Source organism: Urocampus carinirostris, chromosome 3 (genome assembly GCF_059441175.1).
Source record: "Urocampus carinirostris isolate Australia breed hairy pipefish chromosome 3, RoL_Ucar_1.0, whole genome shotgun sequence".
NCBI classification, from domain to species: Eukaryota; Metazoa; Chordata; class Actinopteri; order Syngnathiformes; family Syngnathidae; genus Urocampus; species Urocampus carinirostris.
Window position 1 is genome coordinate 30,729,570 of NC_142351.1, and position 21,368 is coordinate 30,750,937.

The 21,368-nt window shown below is 41.7% G+C and overlaps 2 protein-coding genes and 1 pseudogene across 2 annotated transcripts; 2 read left to right on the top strand and 1 right to left on the bottom strand.

Annotated features, from left to right (window-relative positions):
- Positions 1-3,731: 3,731 nt before the first annotated feature.
- LOC148369407 (frizzled-7-like) lies at positions 3,732-5,378 on the top strand. The gene has a single exon (XM_088329938.1). The coding sequence runs from the start codon at positions 3,732-3,734 to the stop codon at positions 5,376-5,378; it is 1,647 nt and encodes a 548-aa protein (XP_088186064.1).
- Positions 5,379-8,891: 3,513 nt separating this feature from the next.
- LOC148369408 (claudin-22-like) lies at positions 8,892-14,695 on the bottom strand (annotated as a pseudogene).
- Positions 14,696-17,349: 2,654 nt separating this feature from the next.
- Positions 17,350-20,759, top strand: dph3 (diphthamide biosynthesis 3). The gene is made up of 3 exons (XM_088329939.1): positions 17,350-17,544; positions 19,026-19,100; positions 20,550-20,759. Exons 1-3 carry the CDS (start codon positions 17,437-17,439, stop codon positions 20,619-20,621), a joined length of 255 nt encoding a protein of 84 aa, XP_088186065.1. The 5' UTR covers positions 17,350-17,436; the 3' UTR covers positions 20,622-20,759.
- The last annotated feature ends 609 nt before the right edge of the window (positions 20,760-21,368 follow it).

Consider the following 21,368-nt stretch of genomic DNA (forward strand, 5'->3'; position numbering starts at 1 on the left):
TAGTTTGAATGTTAAAATTATTGCAATTAATGCAAGTGATGCTAATTTACGAATTAGTGGGGTTTCCTTTGATACTGTATCCATCAAGCTTAAACAATCTCACTTTTGTGATAGTTCATGTATTAATTGCTTATTATTTAAAATGTGAGAGACAGAACTGGAGTAGTAGTGGAACTGAGCAAACGTGTGGATAAGAGACTACTCAGTTGGTTTGAACACATAGGGAGGATGGATGAGGAGCAAATGTTGAAGAGGATCTACAGAACAGAAGTAAATGGAAGGAGACCAAGAGGGAGGGCGCGATTGATGTGGCTGGATGGTGTTATGAGTGCAGTGCAGGAAAGAGGTCTAAATATAGTGGAAGCAAGAGCTATTGTTGGTGATAGGAATGAGTGGAGATGTGTTGTAAATGCATAAGGGGATATTTAGACGCGTCCTAAGGGATGGGCAGGGTACCCGTATGATGCAGCAGGGGTAAACCAGAGAAAGCTGTCGGGCCCTGCTGTTGAACAAAAGAGTGTGTTGTGTCACCCTGACCCGAGTGACATGGTCGCTTTCTTATGTCCTGTTTCATCTGGAGGGACGAAAGAATGACCGATTTGGGTGCCGAGGTGCTTAACTTGTTTTGCTGTTTGGGCATTTGGGTTGGCCATGGTCCAAAAAAATTTGTGTGTGTTTTTTGCTACTTTTTCCCCTTTTTTATTTTCTTTGTTTTTGCATGTCTTGCTGTCGGTCACCCCTCTCGAGGAATATGACCAGGGTAGATCCATTGATAGATAGATTTACATCAATCCTTTTTTAATGAATGAAGTTTTTACCGTTAGGAGGCTAAAAAAATACAAAATTTCCCTTTTAACTAAAGAGAAGGTCAGAAAATGCTGATTTTAAAGTACTTTGAATGATGATTTCAATGAACTAGAAAATGCAATAAGATGTTGCCTTTTCTTTGAAAAAGTTTTGGCTATCTGCAGGGAAAAAACTGCAAACACAAACCATCAACCTTACTATTTAAGGGGGGAAAATCAAAAACAAACACACCTTTTGTTTATACGCCATTTCGCGTATGGCACATTATGTGAATATGGTCATTTTCGCTAATACCTTAACCAGTTTTGCTACTGACAGAAATTCATCTAACAATTGTGATTTCAAACAACAGCAATTTTTTCCTCGCTTGTTTCTCTTTATATTTTTGTCCCGAGGAACTTGCGCCTTTGTCAAACAAATGCGAGTCTCACAAAAAGTTGTTTTCTTGGCACAAGTGGGTGACTTAACATATTTCCATTGATTGACGGGATGGAGCACAAAGTTTGAAAAGATAAAAGAGACAAATGATTTGCCTGAATATTTTACCGCACGCTTGTTTTTTTTTGCGATTCTCTGATCTTATCCGCCGGGCAAAAATTAATTCTCGAACACTCGAACAATGTCAACATAAATAAACATTCGCCTTTGATTTTTGCCCGCTGATCATTATGACTTTTGACAAGTTTTATTACATTAATTTTAATGTATATTATTTTTAGATTCCATTGCGTTTGTACTCTATTTGTCGTAAACAAAGGCGATGGAAAACTTTTGGACAACAACGTTCAAAAGTTATGTTAGAAAGTCAATTTCAAATGCAGAAATTTATTGTAGATTTTCGAATGTCAATACCAATCGTCTTTTATCCTCCCTTAGCTTCTTTTGTCTTTATTTTGTCTCAGTTTTTTTTTAAGTGTAGCCAAAGCTCAATCGTCCTTGCTATCCTAGCGTTTATCCGGGCCCCCTTCTTGCAGCTTTTTATGTCATTGTGTTTAAATGGGATTATAACGATTTGGTCATAGTCTTTCTCCAACTGTCTTTTACCTTCTGGGTAGTGGAGATTTTTAAAAATATATAATATATTTTATCTGTTTATTATAATTGTTTTTATTTTTATATGTTGTTCCTAATTGACAAAACTTTTGAGCTGTTAAATTACTTTACCAACGTAAACCATAATAAGCCAAGCCATCAAATAAATCTTAAATTAAGTTTTTTCTTTGTAATGTATTACATGTAACCTGTGCAGACTGTGTGTACAGGTAAATGTATTCATATTGAAACTATATCACTTTCAAACCTGATCAATAAATAATTAGCAATGTAAAGTTCTGCTATTACAATTAGAATAGGCGGAAAGGCTCCTTTAAGACAAATAAAGTGCATATTTTTAAAATATATTCATATAATTATAAATAAGGTAAGAATACAGACGCTGCATTACTCACGACTGAGATAGGTTTCGGACGATCGTTAGTAAGTTGAATTTGTTCGTAAGTTGCTTCAGTGCAATATCTTTTCTGTTTAAGGTTTATATAAGTATGTTTAAGGCTTGTATAAGTAACCTGTATTGTTTTGTACTAAAACTTTTTATTTCATAAAATAATATGCTCTGAAAACATTAACAAAATTATGTTTAACTTACTTTGGAAGATGAGCTTTCAAGAGTTAGGCAACCTCCTACTTCGTGGCAGAAAGTGGGCGAAAAAAAACGATCCAACCATTTTCTCAACCATATCAATCTTTTTTATTCTACTTTCATTTCAAAAGAAATGGCTCGGCTATTCTTTACACTTTACACCAACCATATTGAATAGATGCACGAGATATTAAACAATAAAAATGTCAAAGTTCTGGAGATACAGTACTGTATAGTATGTTTACACACAAACTAGGAAGAGGAAGTGGATTTCTTATCCGGCTTGGATGCTGGGTGACCTCTCACAGCGCCACCACACGCTGGTAGCGGCGGAAAGAAGCACTATAGTAATGTCCTCTACTCATAATACAAGGTGCACATACTACAAAATCTAACTTACAGCAATGTCCAAATAATTTTTGATGTCCCTAAGAAAGTGTTTGTATCTACCGTTTTTCGTAACTCGAATGCTCGTAAGTAGGGGAGCGTCTGTATTGACATATTGATGGAGGAATATAGAAAAAATAAAGCAGTTTTCTGCTCAAACAGGATTATTTTAGTTGTGTTAACTCAAACCTTACCACATTTTTTTGATACGGAGTTGCCTCAAAGGGTGGAAATACTCTTTAAAAAAGTAGTAGTGGTAAATAAGTCCCATCAAAATATCTTGTGTTCGTTTACCTGCTAACAATGACAAGAAACATACAAACTTTAGAGTAAAACCACCCAGTGTTAGAATAACACTGGGACTTATTCATTTAATAACTGACAAAGTGTAACTTTTTTCACAGAATAGGTGAAAAAACTGTGTAAAGTTAAATATCTGTACTATTCAGTGGAAATGCAAAGTGTTAGTTTTTAATTGAATCATGAATGTGGATATGTTAAGAACAGTCAAAAATATATACAGAAACTTCAGTCATTACAAAGATAATTATTGTTTTTTTTTTATGCGCTCAATATTTCAAAAAGTATTCCACAAAATAGTATTCCTATTGCTGCCTGTAGCTACGCCTCCTGAGCCAATCAGTGACTAGAAATGAGTGAACAAAGCATCCAATCAGTGTTTCGCACACTGAGTTACCCCATGTGGTAGCAGTGGTTGCCTGGAAACAGACCACCAAAATTGAGAAGGGATGAAAAAGTATAGTATACAGAGCTTTATATAGCAACTTTGCATTTCAGAGCTTTGAGCAGCGTGGCCGTGGGACGTAGCAGGCAAATGCAGCAGTGACAAGCCAGTTAACTGAAGTACTTTTTGCTCTTCTGGCTAGACTGTAGCATCATGGCGACTTGGGGCACTTTCCCCTGGTGGCTTGGTTCTGCTTTACTCTTGCTGGTCCCGTCGAGTTCGGCTCAGGAGAATAAAGGCTTTGCTATCCCGGAACATGGATTCTGCCAGGCCATCTCCATCCCCCTGTGCATCGACATTGCCTACAACCAAACCATCATGCCAAACCTGCTCGGCCACATCAACCAGGAAGATGCTGGGCTGGAGGTCCACCAGTTCTACCCGCTGGTCAAAGTCCAGTGCTCAGCCGATCTTCAGTTCTTTTTGTGCTCCATGTATGCCCCAGTGTGCACAGTTTTGGAGCAAGCCATCCCTCCTTGCAGGACTTTGTGCGAACGAGCCCGGCGAGGCTGCGAGGAGCTGATGAATAAATTCGGCTTCCAGTGGCCCAAGAGGCTGCGATGCGAGAACTTCCCTGTCCATGGCACCGGAGAAATCTGTGTGGGTCAGAACTCATCAGATGCAACCGATCCCACAACAGCTACGACGCAGGACCTACTGTTGAACTTTCCGTCTTACCCCTCAAGGAACACTGCCTTCTCCTGTCCTTCGCAGCTCCAGGTGCCACCATACTTGGGTTACCGCTTCCTTGGGGCAGAGAACTGTGGTGCGCCATGTGAGGTCTCAAAACCCAACGGGGTCATGTACTTCAGGGAGGATGAGATAAAGTTAATCCGGGTTTGGGTAGCCGTCTGGTCTGTCCTCTGCTGTGTCAGCACGCTCTTCAGCATCCTCACCTTTGCTGTTGATCCCAAGCGGTTTCGGTACCCTGAGAGATCTGTTATCTTTCTTTCTGGTTGCAACTTCATGGTGGCGTTGGTTTACGTCACCGGTTTCCTGCTCGAGGACAAAGTTGTTTGCATGAACAAGTTCAAGGCGGACGGTTACAAGCTGGTGATTCAAGGAACCAAAAAGGAGATTTGCACTATCCTCTTCACGGTGGCCTACTTTTTCGGCATGGCGAGTTCTGTCTGGTGGGTGATCCTGTCGTTAAACTGGTTCCTGTTGGCGGGATTTAAGTGGGGCCACGAAGCTATTGAGGCCATGTCGCGTTACTTTCACCTGGCGGCATGGGCGATACCAGCATTCAAAACTCTCGCCATCCTGACAATGGGGAAGGTCGATGGGGACCTTCTGACCGGCATGTGTTACGTGGGTGTGAATGACGTGGAGGCCCTTCGAATTTTTGTGCTGGCTCCGTTGTTTTTTTACTTCCTGGTGGGAACTTCTCTTCTGCTGGCCGGCTTTGTGTCGCTCTTTCGCATCCGCACCATTATGAAAGTTGGGGGAACCAGGACAGACAAGCTGGAAAAGCTGATAGTGCGGATCGGCTTGTTTGGTGTCCTGTACACGCTCCCTGCCTCGGCAGTAGTGGCCTGCCACTTCTATGAGCACACTCTTCGTTGGCGCTGGGAGCTGACCTGGCATGAGCAAACCTGCAAACACTTCTCTGTGCCGTGTCCGGAGGAAAACTCAGATCGGCAGACGCCCGACTTGACCGTGTTCATGATCAAGTATCTGATGACCATGCTTGTTGGAATAACGTCTGGATTTTGGGTCTGGTCCAGAAAGACTTTGCAGTCTTGGCGCCACTTTTATCAGAGACTGAGCAGCTCTGAGCAGGGCAATAATACAATTTAGGGAGATTTAGGTTAGCCTTGACATTGCTTGAGTGAGGAGCGCAGATGATGAAGTAATTGCCTTATTTTGTGTAAACAGTTTAAATGATTGAAAAGAGTCCCAAAAATTATTGCTTTTTACCAAAGCAAAAAAGTAGCAAAATTCTTAAAATTCAAGTAGAAATTTGTAACAAGTTCATCCTTTCTATTTTTTGTTTGATACACATCTAAATCCAATTAGTATTAAAACGAACCCAATCATGTATACAAAAGTGAACCATGGGGTGTAGTTTATTTTTATTTTTTTCTTATCACGGCTATCAATCAGTTGGCAAAAGGAGACTCAGTTCTAAGTCATTACTAAAGTAGATTCCAGTACTTAAATTGATCCGAACAAAATTGTGTCAAAATTACAATACTTTCTGACATGTAACAACTTTTTTCTTCACTCGAATCCCATTATTATTATATTATTTGTAATATTGTTATAACATATTAATTATACCCGTGACCCTACTGAGGATAAGCGGTGCAGGTAATGAATGAATGCATGAATGAATATTAATTATAATTATATTTTGAGTAGATAAAAATAACTAACTTATATAATTCTTGGCACACAACCCAAAAATAGAAAACATCCAAAACCAGTTTGTTTGGTACAAAGCTTCCAAAAATATTTGACATGTTTTTCTTTTATTTTCATCTCTGAATTCTATGGATTTGCATAAACTCTATGTAGATAAGAAATGAACCCATTAAAAAATTTGGTTTAAAATCAATCCACTATTATTAATGAATTAGCAGCTTAAGTCAATTGACCCAACTTATATTTATGCAAGGCGACATTAATTATGGTTGCTGATTGTTTCTACAAAAAGCCAGAATTAGGTCATATTGACTGCAATATCACTCAGACTGCGTAATTATTTAGGCTAATCATTCATGAAAAATCGAATAACAGTACAGGATTTATCTTTAATTCTAATCGATAGCAGTTGGGTCAATAATTAATCCTTTTCGGTGATAAGTGATTACATTTAATTTTCCCCTATAAAACAACCACACAATTTTAACAACCTAAAATTGACCGTTTTTTTGCTCTTTTTGCTTTCAAACAAATGGCACCATTAGTGAGTGGGAGAAAGCAGTCTTCTCCATCTTTCCGCATTACCAGGTTGTGCCAGTCCTCAAATGTAACATATGTAATAAATAGAAAATTGATAATGAATTGTGGGGACCCTTTGGAAGGTGATTGAACCGAGCCCCAGGCGGTGCATTTGACGCAATAATCAACTGATGGCGGCCACAAAGAGTTGCCGTTTGGCTGCTGATGAGACCCAACAAGGGAAAAAATGCAAGGTGAATACTTTCCTACTCCTTTCTAAACTCCATTGGCGATTCAATTCAGGCTTTTATGTTTAAGGTGTCGCACTGGGGTGGTCACCTTGAGCAACCTTTGTTCAGACATGTGTCCCTGCATGTGCATTGAAAGATAGAATACAGTACAGTAATGTGGTATCAAAACAATCAGGCTAACTCATTTATTGTTTGGATGACATTGAAAACATTTGAGTTCTCCATCAAAAGGCAAAAAATTAAGGAATGCTTATTTTTACTTTTCTTTCCAGGTATTTCAATCTGGACGGGCTACATGGGTGACAACAAGAAATTAGCTAAAACGTTTTTATAAGTGGCATAAATATTGTAGTAAATGTAACTGAATAAACAAATATCAGATATTTTTTTACGTTTGGACTAAAAAAACACATGCTTGATTGTGTTGATGTCTAAAAATAAAAAGTTTTTAAAAAGTGCGCCCTTAATGTACTCTTTTTTGTGAGTATATTTGGTAGAGAGATCTTTTCTTTTTTTTATGAGTAGTTCAAATACATTACATTTATTTTATGGTAACTGCTACCCAATAGACCTAAGCAAAGTACTCTCCCTAACATAAATGAGACTCAAGTGTGGCTAAAAACCTAAGGTCATTTTCGCACTGTCGAATTAATAAATACCCCAATTCAGTACTTACTGATTTAACTGTGTTTATTTGAACTCATTAAAAAGGTTTTGGGATATTTCATGTCAATTATTTAAAAGAATCATACGTACAAAATATAAAGAAGAACATTTCAAATAAACATCTGAATACAACAACTAAGGAGCCTTGATTCATTTTTGGTTTTACATGTCTATTACCTGGTTTAATATAAGAAAATTACTTCATTACGATATTAATGAATTACAGTATGATTCATTGCTAAATAAACTTAAACTAAACAAGTAACCTTAAAGATATGCATTAAACAAATCAAATATTTCCGAAAAAACAACAACAAAACAGAACGTGCCCATGCGCAACATGCATTTATAAAACAATTCAAACAGTAGCCTTATGAAATGGTAAATCAAATGCAATTGGCACAGTTTATTTTGATTTATGTGTAAATGTCAAACAAGTCAATGAGTAAATTGCATCAGCGGCCTCCTCTCCCTCTCTTTTAACACCAAATCAACCCACCCATCCTTGGGCTTGAGCAACAAAACACAAATAACGTCCATAAATATTCAAAATATATACCGATAAAAATCAGAAATCACCAAATAAAAAAGGCTAATTTGTTACTGAATATAAGTATGCGCTTTGTGTAGCTTTACTCTTCAGTAAGTTGGACTCACAACAAACAATCTTGCATCCGAAAGACATTTACATTATCAATTTTTGGCCCAAAATATTTGGCTCAAAATGAAAAAATCTACTAAATTGGTCGATTTTAACAGACCTTCGAATCTTTGGGAGCCGTTTTAAAAATTTAATAATCATTTAAAAAAGAAAGGCTGGGTTAATGGCATAGTTTTCTGAAAGTATGGATTGATCAACTTTTTAAGAACAATATTTCACACCATAAGGCAGTAGATGGCACCCACTGGTCCGCAGACTGGTACCGGGCTGTGTGTTGTTTGGCACTGGGCAAACAGAACAAAGAATAAATTGCATTATTTTTTTACCTGTTGTTGTTTTACTGACTACGTTTCGGACTGAACTTGTACCAGGGCTTTAAGGTGGTATTTTTAAATTTGGGGGTTTTCTTTCTTTGGAGGATCTGCACAGCATGCACTGTACTTTTACTCATGCATATTTAAAGGACTCCTTTTTTCATTTATTTGGGTAATATTTTTATGAAGTGAGAGTATTTTTACTTGAGTAACACACTTTGGCGCTGCAGTTCGTTGCAGCAATGCGCACTTCTGCACCAAAGTTATATTATTCAGATAACTTTATCGTAAAGAACAAGCTTACCAGACTAAAGAAACCATCTTTCAAAAAAAACATATATCTTTCCCTTCCCCATCATTTTCCATCATAAAACAGCTCTGAAAAATCTCCGGGATCAAAGGGTTGCAGACCAAGGAATTGAATCGTTTTGTTGTACTTGTGACTTTTATTGTGTTTTGGCGCAGCGAAAATGTCCGCGAATGAGTCTTAAATGGCTCTCTATTCATAAGGGGAAAATCAGTTCAAGTGTTCTTATCAGGCGTACTCTGTTATCGGCCTGTGCTGCAGCCGATCCATCGGGCCGGGGCTGTGACGGTTCCACAGCGACGTGCAGGAAGTGCGGATCCGGCCATCGTGTGCAGCACGCCCACGGTCCACCCGAAAGTGCATCCCCAAACTCCCAACGCAGCGCAACATCCGCGGCACCTACTCGTCAAAGAAGCACATAGCTGCGGAGCGCACCACGTACGAAACTGGAACCAGCACCAAGACCGTGCACGCGACACATTTTCATCACTCTCCTCCTTTATACGTCTTGGCGCACGTTGACTACATGCAAGTCCGGGATGGCAAGCTTAAGCACGAGCAAGCCCACGCACGGCGTCCTGCAGACGACCACGCGCGCCAGCTTGATGTCCGGTGGCAGGGCCAGCTTTATATTTGACGCAAAAGACAGGGAAATGTCATTTTGTTTGAGGCATAATTGCCGTAGGGATCTCCAACCCTTTTGAGCCCGAGAGCAACTTCAAGGGCACTGAGAGGGCACGTTGATAACACACTTCTGATACAAGATTTTTAATGAATTAATCACATTTTCTATATTACTGACTTTTTACGTGGGAATTGATTCATAATTTTAATTACGTATTCAGAATGATTAAGGTGGAGGAAACAGATAAACTACAACATGAAATTTTTTATTTCTTATTTATCTTTCCAACTGTTTCAAAAACAAATGACAACTTTCACATTTTACAGGAAATCACGTTCATTTTTTAAAGACTATCAGTTTCAGTTCAAACTCAGTATCATGTTTGTACAAATGATACATTTTGTTAAATTCTACATAAATAGACTACTTTTGAAATAAATCTTATCGCATTTCTACTGATCACTAAGTTACAATTTCAATCTCTATATGACCAACATCCAAGGAGAACGTTGCAGTCAGTTGCTCCAAAATACATGCTGCATCCACTTGCATGAAAGGTTTAGAAATGCACGGCACGCATGGCTCAAAATGATAAAAATCACAAAACCTTTTCTCAAACTCTTGTCCAAGTCTAAATTTTTCTTCAGCTTCATCAAAAGTCTCACTTCTTTTTGTCTGTAAATGAATGGATAAAATGTTAATCATCCATCCCTCTATTATCTGCAGCGCTTGTCCTCGGTAGGGTCGCGGGGGTGCTGGAGCCCATCCCAGCTAACTTCAGGTAGTGGGCAGGGGACACCCTGGACTGGTTGTCAGCCAGTCACAGGCACATAGGAACAGACAATTCGCTCGCTCATTCACACCTAAGGACAATTTGGACCGGCCAATTAACCTGACATGCATGTTTTTGGAAAGTGGGAGGAAACCGGAGTGCTCCGGAGGAAACTGTTAAGGATATGACAGAGTGTGCAGTTTCCTCACGCGTGAGTAGATAAGCAGGACATTGTGGTTCAGCTTTTAAGAATATTTATTCTTAACAGCAAGCAAACAAGAACACAGCTCCATCCAATCCAACATGGCAATCAACAACTAGCAAAACGAAATACGGTGCGTGCGTCACTCAATAGAAAACATCTTACCGCAATTTCACGAGTAAGGGCGGTGTAAAAATTACAAATCTTAAGAGAAACCCACGTAAGATCGGCAAACTCCACACAGGAGGTTCAATCTCATGACCTCAGAACGTGCCATTCATGACGAGGAAGATGAAGAAACTTGAGAAGGGACTGCACAATACACAAAGAGGTAAGTATTAGTTTCAGGAGCGAGCAGCAGCAAGTCAACTGCAGGAGAGAGAGTGGGAAAGGTGAGAGGAGAGAGAGTGGGAAAGGTGAGATGGCACAACATTCATTTGGACAGGTAACTTAAAATTAGTTTTACCTGGTTATATCAGTATCAGAAATTATTTTCCCACCATTTTATTAACACTCCACTTATTGAAACATGAATATTTTGTTTGTTTGTTTGTTTGTTTGTACATGATTCAATTGTTTGTTTGTTTGTACATGATTCAAATTGAATCTTTTCTTCCGGCGCCGTCACGAATGGCAGCCACTCCAGCAGCTCCCGTGTTATTTTCGATTGTTCTCGATTGTTCTCAGCTCAGGGATGCTGCTGGAAATGTGAATTTCCCTTCGGGGATGAACAAAGTATCTATCTATCTATCTATCTATCTATCTATCTGTGCTGCACACGCGCTGACCATGACTCCTGTTTTAAATGCATTGACAAAACTGAACATGTCAGCAAGTTTTACCTTTGCACTGCAGTTCACACCTCAAAAGGTTTAGTTTCCCATGTTGCAAGGTCTGAAAATCTAGTCTTCTTTATCAAAAAAATGCTTATTAAATTGCCTTTAAGTCGCAGGCCTTTTCTGTTTGCCGTTTGCTGTCCGGTAGCATGGAAGTTTTAGAACTGCTAAAGTGGCGCTCCAAGTGGTGCCGCTATGCCGCGGCCACACTCGCGAGTTTTTGTCACATTCAATAAAAAATAAATGTTCCTCCCATTCACTTCGAAAATGATACGTGTTCTTCCTTTTCTCGCCATGTTTATTTGTGTAGAAACACTTTTTGATTCCTCAGCGACGCTCAAGATTGAGGCTGTGATTCTTATGAGCATGTTACTTTCTGATTATTGAACTCTGCTACTTTGATTTTTTTTATTTTTTAGGTTTTATTTATTTATTTTACTTTTTGTTGTTTATTTACAGCACTGTAAATGCATTTTTTTAAATCGCAGCACGGCTTATTCACATTTTAGACATTAATAGTTTGTGATTAGGTCTATTTTTAGAACAACCCCACGGGCAAGTGATAATCTCGTCGTGGGCGTCAGAGTGTCCGCGGGCATGGGGTTGGTAACCCCTAGTTTAGCGCAACGAAAAACGAGTGCTATGAAGTAATAACAAAACTCACCATTTTGTTTCTTATGTTTTGGCCCAGACTTTTAGTTTTTGGGTACCCAAAGCAGCAAGATGGCAGACTTATATGTAAACTTCCTCTAGCTCTAGGTGAGGATCATGTTATGTAAATGAATGCAAATGTTTCAACCTATGAGTATGTTAAAAATACATGTTGATATAATAGTTCATGTATTTTTACGTAATTATTTATTTTGTTTTTAATGGAATAGATTGTTTCTACCACTAGGTGGCACTATGTAATACACACCGTCACTTTAAACATGAATTATATATTATATTGTAGTGGGTTGTACATAATTCACCCACGGAACTATTGTTTAGTTAGCGAGTTCCTAGGGGGACTCTTAATTCGACCGGTTCTAGCCACTCTCGTGTGTTTGTTTTGGTTATCGCAAGTTTACATGTTATTAAAGCAGCGTCCTTTGGCACCTTTGTTTGACACTCCGCCTACGACTCCCGTCTCTGCTCGCTACATTGGTGACCCCGACATTAGTCTCGTGGAAGTTTCCGAGGCTGTGCATACTACTGAGCATACCGTCATGGCATACGCGCCCGTTCTCAAGCTCCCCGAGTTCTGGGAGTCATCAGCGCTAACGTGGTTCGCACAAGCAGAAGCTCGATTCGCCCTGCACGGAATCACTAACGATGACTCTCGCTATTACCACGTGGTGTCTGCTCTGGGGAGCTCAACTGCAGCCAGAGCGGTGAGTTTCATCACATCCCCTCCTGAACTGGATAAATATAAGGGACTGAAGGCATATCTCCTCAGAATCTTTGAACTGTCGCGTTCTGAGCGTGCTCGACGCCTCCTTGCTATTCAGGGCTTAGGAGACAGTAAGCCATCGGATCACATGGAAATGATGTTAAACTTGCTTGGCACCGAAGAGCCAAATTTTCTTTTCATTGAACTTTTTCTGCGTCACATGCCGCCGCATGTCCAGACGGCGCTTGCAAATACAACCATTACAGATCCGCGTGCACTGGCAGAGGAAGCGGACCGGTTTTTCCTGGCCACGCATAGATACACACATGAGGTGCTGGCCCCTACACGCGCCTACACACCATCAAGTGCGACGCCCCCAGCCAGCAAGGCACGCGCGGCCACCGACGATCAGAATGTGTCAGGTCTGTGTTACTAACATGCACGTTTTGGGCCCAGGGCCAAGAAGTGCCGTCCCCCTTGCACCTCCAACGCGACGGGAAACTTCGAGGCCTGCACTCTGTAGCGGCCGTGAGTGCAGGCGCAAGAAACCGGCTACTGTTCATCCGGGACGCCATCTCCGGCCAAAAGTTCTTGTGTGACACCGGCGCCCAGAGGAGCGTCCTCCCTGCCACTGTGGACGATGTGGGGGGGGGAACACATGGACCTCCATTAACTTCTGCCAATGACACCCCCATCCGCACATACGGGACACGGACAGTGGACGTGTGTTTTGGGGGTCAGCAGTTTACATGGGACTTTGTCACTGCGGATATTGCTTTTCCTCTTCTTGGTGCAGATTTTCTGTGTGCCAATGGATTACTCGTCGATGTGAAAAATGGCCGCCTCGTTGACGCATTGAATTTCTCCTCTCTCGCGTGTGTCCGCGACAAGGGGATTTTTGAGGGTCTGTCCAGCTCTCTCTTGGACGGTGATATTTACCACCGGCTCCTCGCCGAGTTCCCCAGTCTGGCGAAGCCCACCTTCTCAGCCTCCACGACCAGACATGGGGTTGAGCACCACATTGAAACCAAGGGGCCCCCGGTTCATGCCAGGGCCCGACGACTCAATCCAGACAGACTGGCAGTTGCTAAATCCGAATTTGCTCACATGGAACGTCTCGGCATCATTCGCCGATCAGACAGCCCCTGGGCCTCTCCATTACACATGGTCCCGAAACCAGGCGGTGGCTGGCGCCCATGCGGGGACTATCGCCGCCTTAACGAGGCTACCACGCCCGACCGTTACCCGGTCCCGCACATTCAAGACTTCTCTGCACACCTGGCGGGCAAACTTCTCTTTTCCAAGGTGGACCTCGTGCGCGGATACCACCAACTGCCAGTGCATCCCTCAGATATACCGAAGACGACCGTGATAACTCCATTTGGGTTGTTCGAATTTCTCAGGATGCCGTTCGGACTAAAAAATGCCGCTCAGTCCTTCCAAAGGCTGATGGATTCAGTGCTCAGGGACATGCCTTTTGTGTTCGTCTACCTGGACGACGTCCTGGTTGCCAGCTCCTCAGAAGAGGAACACTTGGAGCACCTCAGAGACCTCTTCACCAAGCTCAGTCAGCATGGCCTGATTATAAATCCCGCGAAATGTGTTTTTGGCGTACCCTCCATCCACTTCCTTGGGCATCTCATCACCAAGGATGGGGCTTCCCCCCTGCCGTCTAAGGTAGAGGCCGTCTCCACCTTTCCTCAGCCGCCAACAGCACGGGGCCTCAGGGAGTTTCTCGGCATGGTGACATTCTACCATAGGTTTATTCGCCGAGCCGCTGATGTCATGCGCCCACTCTACGAAGCCCTCAAGGGTAGGTCACCCAATCAAGCTGTTGAATGGACCGCTGAGAGGATCAAGGCATTCAAGGACACAAAAACCGCGCTGTGCCAGGCAGCCATGCTGGCTCACCCAGCCCCCGGAGCCCCAGTCGCACTGACTACAGACGCATCAGACCTTGCAGTGGGTGCTGTGTTCGAGCAGTGGGTTGACAATGCTTGGCAGCCACTCGCCTTTTTTAGTCGCCAGCTGGTCCCCAGAGAACGTAAATACAGTGCATTCGACAGAGAACTACTTGCCATCTGGTTGGCGATTCGCCACTTCCGTTTCATCTTGGAGGGCCGTGAGTTCATCGTCTTTGTTGATCATAAGCCTCTTACGTTCTCCATGTCCAAGACGTCCGAACCATGGTCTGCCCGCCAGCAGCGCCAGCTGTCATTCATATCGGAATACACGACTGACATCAGGCACATTGCTGGGAAGTCCAACGTGGTTGCGGATTGCCTGTCCAGAGCAACCATCAGCGCTGTGCAATTGGGGCTTGATTATTCCAGTATGAGTGTGGACCAGGCTTCTGATAACGGCATCCAAACGCTCAAGAGCTCAGACACTGGTTTGCGGCTGGAGGAGGTTGCGGTCGGAAACTCAGGGGCCAAGCTTTGTTGTGACGTCTCCATGGGTTGGCTTAGGCCGCTTGTCCCTGCTGGCTGGCGTCGGGCTGTTTTTGAGGCAATACATGGCCTGTCTCATCCTGGCAGGAAAGCATCCATTAAGCTAGTGGCCCAGAAGTTTGTGTGGAAAGGGATGAGAAAGGACGTCCGGGACTGGGTCGACTCATGCGTGGCATGTCAACGTGCCAAAGTGCACCGTCACATCAAGGCCCCATTGGTACCATTTGCCATCCCCGAACGGAAGTTTGACCACGTTAACATTGACCTGGTGGGCCCACTGCCCCCTTCACACGGTTTCACTTACCTCCTGACGATGGTGGACAGGACGACCCGTTGGCCTGAAGCAGTTCCGCTGACTTCCACCTCAGCTGTCGATGTGGCCCGGGCGTTCATCGGAACCTGGGTCGCCCGTTTTGGACCCCCTGCAGATCTCTCATCTGACAGGGGCGCACAGTTCACCTCCGAGATGTGGAACACGGTTGCCGAGAGCCTTGGAGTCAAACTTCACCGCACCACTGCCTACCACCCCCAGGCTAACGGGTTGTGCGAGCGGTTCCACCGCTCGATGAAAGCGGCCTTGCGCGCCAGCCTGACCGATGGGGACTGGGTCGATAAGCTACCCTGGGTCATGCTGGGACTGAGGACCGCTCCCAAAGAGGACCTTCAGTGCTCTTCAGCTGAGTTGGTTTACGGTCAAGTGCTGCGGGTGCCAGGTGATTTCATCCCAGACCCAACGACACCCTGGGCTGCATCCAGGGAGAAGTCCATCTTGCAGGGCACTGCGGGAGCGTTTGTGCCTATCCCCACATCGCGACACGGCAGGCCAGTTTCACGGGTTCCCTCCAACCTGCGCTCGGCTGGTTTTGTTTTCATTCGCCACGATGCCCACCGCGGACCATTGCGCCCTCCTTATGATGGACCGTTTAAGGTCCTGCAGCATGGCGACAAGACCATGGTCGTGGACATCGGTGGTAGGCCAGAGACTGTCTCCGTGGACAGGGTTAAGCCTGCCCACATGCATATGTCCAAGCCATTGGAACTGGCCCAAGCCCCACGGCGCGGCCGTCCTCCTGCGGCACGACCCTTCGGTCCCGTGGGTACCCACTCTGACCCTCCGCCCCCAGCAACTGTGGGCTTTCCAACTGAGTCCACAAGCTCTCACCCCCCTGCTATTCCAACTCCTTGTACCCGCAGTGGCCGGGTCAGCGTCCCAACCAGGCACAGAGACTTTGACTATGGGTGAATTCTGGGGGGGCTTGTGTAGTGGGTTGTACATAATTCACCCACGGAACTATTGTTTAGTTAGCGAGTTCCTAGGGGGACTCTTAATTCGACCGGTTCTAGCCACTCTCGTGTGTTTGTTTTGGTTATCGCAAGTTTACATGTTATTAAAGCAGCGTCCTTTGGCACCTTTGTTTGACACTCCGCCTACGACTCCCGTCTCTGCTCGCTACAATATATTATATTAATTACAATAGCACCAGTTGTTTATCTCTTTCTTTTGTTTTTTTTTTTTGCCATAATGTTGTTTAATGGATAAGTAATTAGCATTCAACAGTCTGTAAAACTGCACTCTCTTTTTTGTAACACTCTGAGGCACTGAGTAATAAACACTGTCCCTTTAAACATAGTTAATTATGATAGAAGCAGTAGTTTATCTCTTTCTTCTTATTCTTTTTATTTGAAAAAAAATGGACCATAATTTGAATATTTAATGTGTAGGAAATTCACATTTAATGGTCTAAAAAGCGGCAAACTCTAAAAAGAGTGGAGTTGATCCCTGTTGTCAGTCTGTCTGCGAACCTCAGTGTATACTAGGCAAGCCTTTTTCGACCCTGACTCCCACCTGTCCTGTTTTTTGCTCCCGTCTGTCTCTGGCTACGACCTGTTTTGATCCTGACCACGTCGGCTCTCCCGTCTCGGCTTACGACCTCTTTTTGTCCCCCGACTTCGTCTAGTCTCTCGTTCTGGCTTGCGACTCCTTTAGACTCCGACCTCGCCTTGCTGTCCCAGTCCCAGTAAAATGAAGTGACACTGGCAGAGCGAAGGGGGGCGTGAGCGGTTTCATCACATTTAAGCCTATCCTGTCCTTTATTAAGGAAAATAGAGTTTTGATAAATTGCTACGGCGTTATATTTGGGGTTGCTTGAGTCACCCTAAACTTTAGGGCCTAAAGGGTCACCCTGGCGCTCACGGGCACCAATGTGGAGACCACTGGTATGGTGTGTGTAAATGTTCGGGTTAAGAAATGGGGCGTGTGTGGTGTCTGGGCAGTAGATGCGAGTATTGTATTTACTTAGGCTTTGTCTCCCTCACGAGACAAGAAGATGAACCTCTTGACACATTAAATATGGCAAACGCAATGACGTATAATAGCTCCATAGCAACTCGCTCAAGGGGTTCTCCATGATAATTACGTCAAATTGTCGGGGACGCGTGTCATGACGTCATCAAGTAGCGCCCGAGTGGACTTCGTAAAATGTGCACCGCTCGCGTGAATCGTCTGTGTCAAAATGTCTGTTTTTCACGACGAAGTTGAGATAGAAGACTTCGAATACGACGAAGACACCGAAACATATTACTTCCCTTGTCCATGTGGAGACAAATTCGCCATAAGCAAAGTGAGTCGCCCTAAGCGAACAAGCGTGACACCATCGCAGTTGCTCTTTAATTCTGATTGTTTTAATATTTATATTTCAGCTAATACAAAAATAAATTAACACAACGGCCTGAGATAACATAATTTTGTCATAATTATTTCAGTCTCTACTAGGATCTATGACTAACTTATTTTAGACTAAAATGTGTTACATAAACTACTTCAACAATACAGATTTGGCCGTGACCAGAGAAGTCAATGTGTAAATGCCAGCTTGCCTTGAACTTGTAATAACTTCGTGTGGAAATTAAGTAGAGAAACGGCAGATTTTTTATCAAATTTTTATTAAATAATTGATTCAATTTTTAACTCGTAATGAAATTTGCATTAAGATTGTTGCATTTGGAAAAAAAATACCAAACCTGATCTTCTCTCGCACGTTTTCAAGTAAGTGACAGACTATTTTTCGATTGACAGCTCATTTTTGTGGCCAAACATATTCACGATATTACATAAATGGACACCAAGTGTTTATAAAGCAGTGCTGTGCGGTGAGGATCGTCTCTGGTGAGGCAGTCAGATTTACAAATAAATGATCCTACATCTCGCTCAGAAAAACAACATATAAATTGTACCTAAAGAAATAAAATGACGGACTTGGCTCGCACTTCTCCTTTTGATTAAAAGCATCAATAGATAGGTCATCCTCCATTTAAAAAAGTATGCAAAGACAAAAAATGCTGGATGGATTGACTTGCTGATTATTTGCTAATACTATCACCAATGTTATTGTTTGGGGCTGAAGTTTGCGCCAAATCCGAACTTTTGGTGTCATTATTGGCCTCTGCAAGAGAATTTTGTTCCTGGCTCGTTATCCGCAAACCCTCAGCACAGTAGTAAGTAATCTACTGATTGTATTAATAACAAGCATGATCTCGTTTGAAAATTTAACAATTTTGAAAAATTGAATACCAAAATCATCAAGTCAAATGAGAAACAACTTTAACAATGAATACAAAGAACAATTTTATATATTCTTACTATTATATTTCCATGTTGAATACTTTATATATATATATATATATATATATATATATATATATATATATATATATGTTATTCCATGTTATATTGGGTATTTTTGTATTCTACATCTATTTTATTTTTAAACATGAGGATACTTCTGGAAATGTGAATTTCCCTACGGGGATTTGAAGTCAAGTGAAGTCATGTTTATTTGTATATCAAAGGGCTGCACAGATTATTGCAGACCATTATTATACATCCCCTGATCCAAATCTACATGAGGGCAAGGAAAAACTCAAAAACCTCAACATGAGGAAAATGATCTATATATCTGATTAGTGAGGCATATCCTTACCTGCCTCTCCTAATTGCACGACACTGTGGTACTGCACTCAGTACATTGCTCACGTCCATGTACTGTACATAATCTACCCATGCTAGCAACTGAATTGATCTTGTTTGTGTTTTTATTGACAGGAGGAGCTGGAAAACGGTGAGGATGTGGCCACATGTCCAAGCTGCTCCCTTATCGTCAAAGTCATCTATGACAAGGTGTTTGCCCGATACATTCAAGATTGTCTATACTGTGATTAACATAAAATGTCAATGAAATTTGCTCTGCAGCCTCAGTGTAGTGTTTAAAAAAGGGCTTCAATTTTACTAGGACTTCGAATTTACAGAAGCAGTTTTGAACAGTATTCAATATATATATATATATAGATATATATATATATATATATATAGAAGGAAAGACAGTCCACATGTACAGGAGCTCCCCTACTTATGACCATTCGACTTACGATAAACGGTAGATAAGAATTTTTTTCGGGACGTCGAAAAATATCCTGATCTGTAAGTGAGGTTTGGTACGGTGTGCACCGTTTTCCAAGTACTGGACAGTACTGTAGTCCTTTTTCCCGCCGCTACTGGCATGTGGTGGCGCTGTGAGAGGTTACCCAGCATCCACCCTGAAGAAGAAGTCCGGCTTCTACTTCCTAATTAGTGTGTAAACATACTATGTGTACTGTATCTTAAGCGCGCTCAGCACTTAAGACATTCTCATCGTTTAATATCTCGTACATCCATTAAATCTGGTTGGTGTAAAGCGTGAAGAAGAAGCGAGCCGTTTCTTTTTGAATGAAAGTGGAATAAGAAAGCTTGATGCGGTTGAAAAAATCTTCGGAACACTTTTTTTTCGACCTCTGGAAGCTCATCTTCCAAAAGTAAGTTACGCTTAACTTTATTTATCTTAGTAGAGCATATTATTTCATGAAAAGTTTATTTTTTATTACAAACCATTACAGGTCACTTATACAAGCCTTAAACAAACTTTTATAAACCTTAAATATGCAAAATATAGCACTGAAGCAACTTACTAACAAATTCAACTTATGTTGTTCGTACGTAGGGCAGCATCTGTATGTACATTTTCTTTTCAAGACAACATTTGAATAGGAAAGTGCATGCACTTTCCAGCTTATAATTCTGTTGGGGAAACAAAAAACACATCTGCTGGAATCTTAGAGTGAAGTGTGATTCAGGATGGAATCCTACCACTAATGGCAAAAGATGCTTCTACAGAGCCACCAAATACCAAGAATGTTACATAGTCTACTATGACATTTTATAGCGAATGATGAAATGCCCATTTTCTGTAAAAACGACAAAAAATCGAAGAAAACAAATCAAGGAATGTTCATTTTTTTGTATTGGAAATGTTGGTTACATGTATTCAAAAGTTATATTCATACCAAATTTGTACGATAGAATTGTTAATGACTGCTTGTCTGTTGTTTGCAGTTTTGAGTGATGACAATGTTAAATAACTGATTTCATAACAAAAATGGTGCTCCTTTGCGTTACTAAGAAATTATCTTTCAAATCTGAAAATTCTCTTCATTCTGAAATATTGTTCATGTTTAGCAGCCCTGCTCCTTCTTCCTTCTTTTTTGAATGTGTTCTCCGGGATTCCAAATGATTTTGACTTGTTCTTTCTTTCAGGAGTCATTCATGTCAGGCGAAATCGTCGAGGCGGCTCCATCGGAAAGTCAACTGGCTCTGGTTCCCTCCTGACCTGATCTGAGCTTAATGACTTCACATTTAATGTATCACTGTAATTTTTGTATTTATTTGTTTAAAGGATATGCAATATATTATTGCTTATGTGTTGTTTTTAAAGGAATACATTCTGTTCATGGTGTTGTCATAGTATCTAGTTCTTGTGGCATATTTGCAACCAATCAGCAAAATTCCAGCATACATATTTTAAATATAACCAACTTTTATAATATGACAGAGGCTTAAACAATTGTAAAAATCACCAGTTTGGTAAACGCGATAATTCAGCAATACTGAAAATGGTTTTTTTTTTTTTTCGTGATTTTTGAATTTGTTGCAGTTTTAAATATGTCCACTGGATGTCAGCAAAGCCAAGCACTACTCCCAAGTAAAACCACTCACATAAGCTGTTTTGCTGACTTATGATTTATCAACCGGCGAACGCTTGAGAAAACACCCCGCCCGATCTTATTTTACTTAAATTACCAGTCATGGACTTGCTGTTTAAAAAGAGTGTTTAGTATTTAGTGCCTCTTAGTGTTACAAAATATCCTGCATTCAGGAAAAACATTTATTTGAATACTAAGAAGAAATACCTGAACTATCATACCAATTTATTGATTTTTATGAAAAAAATAGGTTGAGAAATTTGAATGTCTTCTACATAGTTGAATCCTGACCTAACGTCGCCACCATCTTTGTCAACTTGCTGCTACGCTGTGCTCTGTGGCACTGGTTTTCGTTTGCATCACACAATACAGT

What these genes read in the sequence shown, in the direction of transcription:
- dph3 (XM_088329939.1), top strand. Translation starts at nt 17,437, where the DNA reads ATGTCTGTTTTTCACGACGAAGTTGAGATAGAAGACTTCGAATACGAC. An exon ending in ACAAATTCGCCATAAGCAAA is followed by an intron (nt 17,545 to 19,025) that starts GTGAGTCGCCCT and finishes TTTTATTGACAG; the next exon opens with GAGGAGCTGGAAAACGGTGA. An exon ending in TCAAAGTCATCTATGACAAG is followed by an intron (nt 19,101 to 20,549) that starts GTGTTTGCCCGA and finishes TCTTTCTTTCAG; the next exon opens with GAGTCATTCATGTCAGGCGA.
- LOC148369407 (XM_088329938.1), top strand. Translation starts at nt 3,732, where the DNA reads ATGGCGACTTGGGGCACTTTCCCCTGGTGGCTTGGTTCTGCTTTACTC.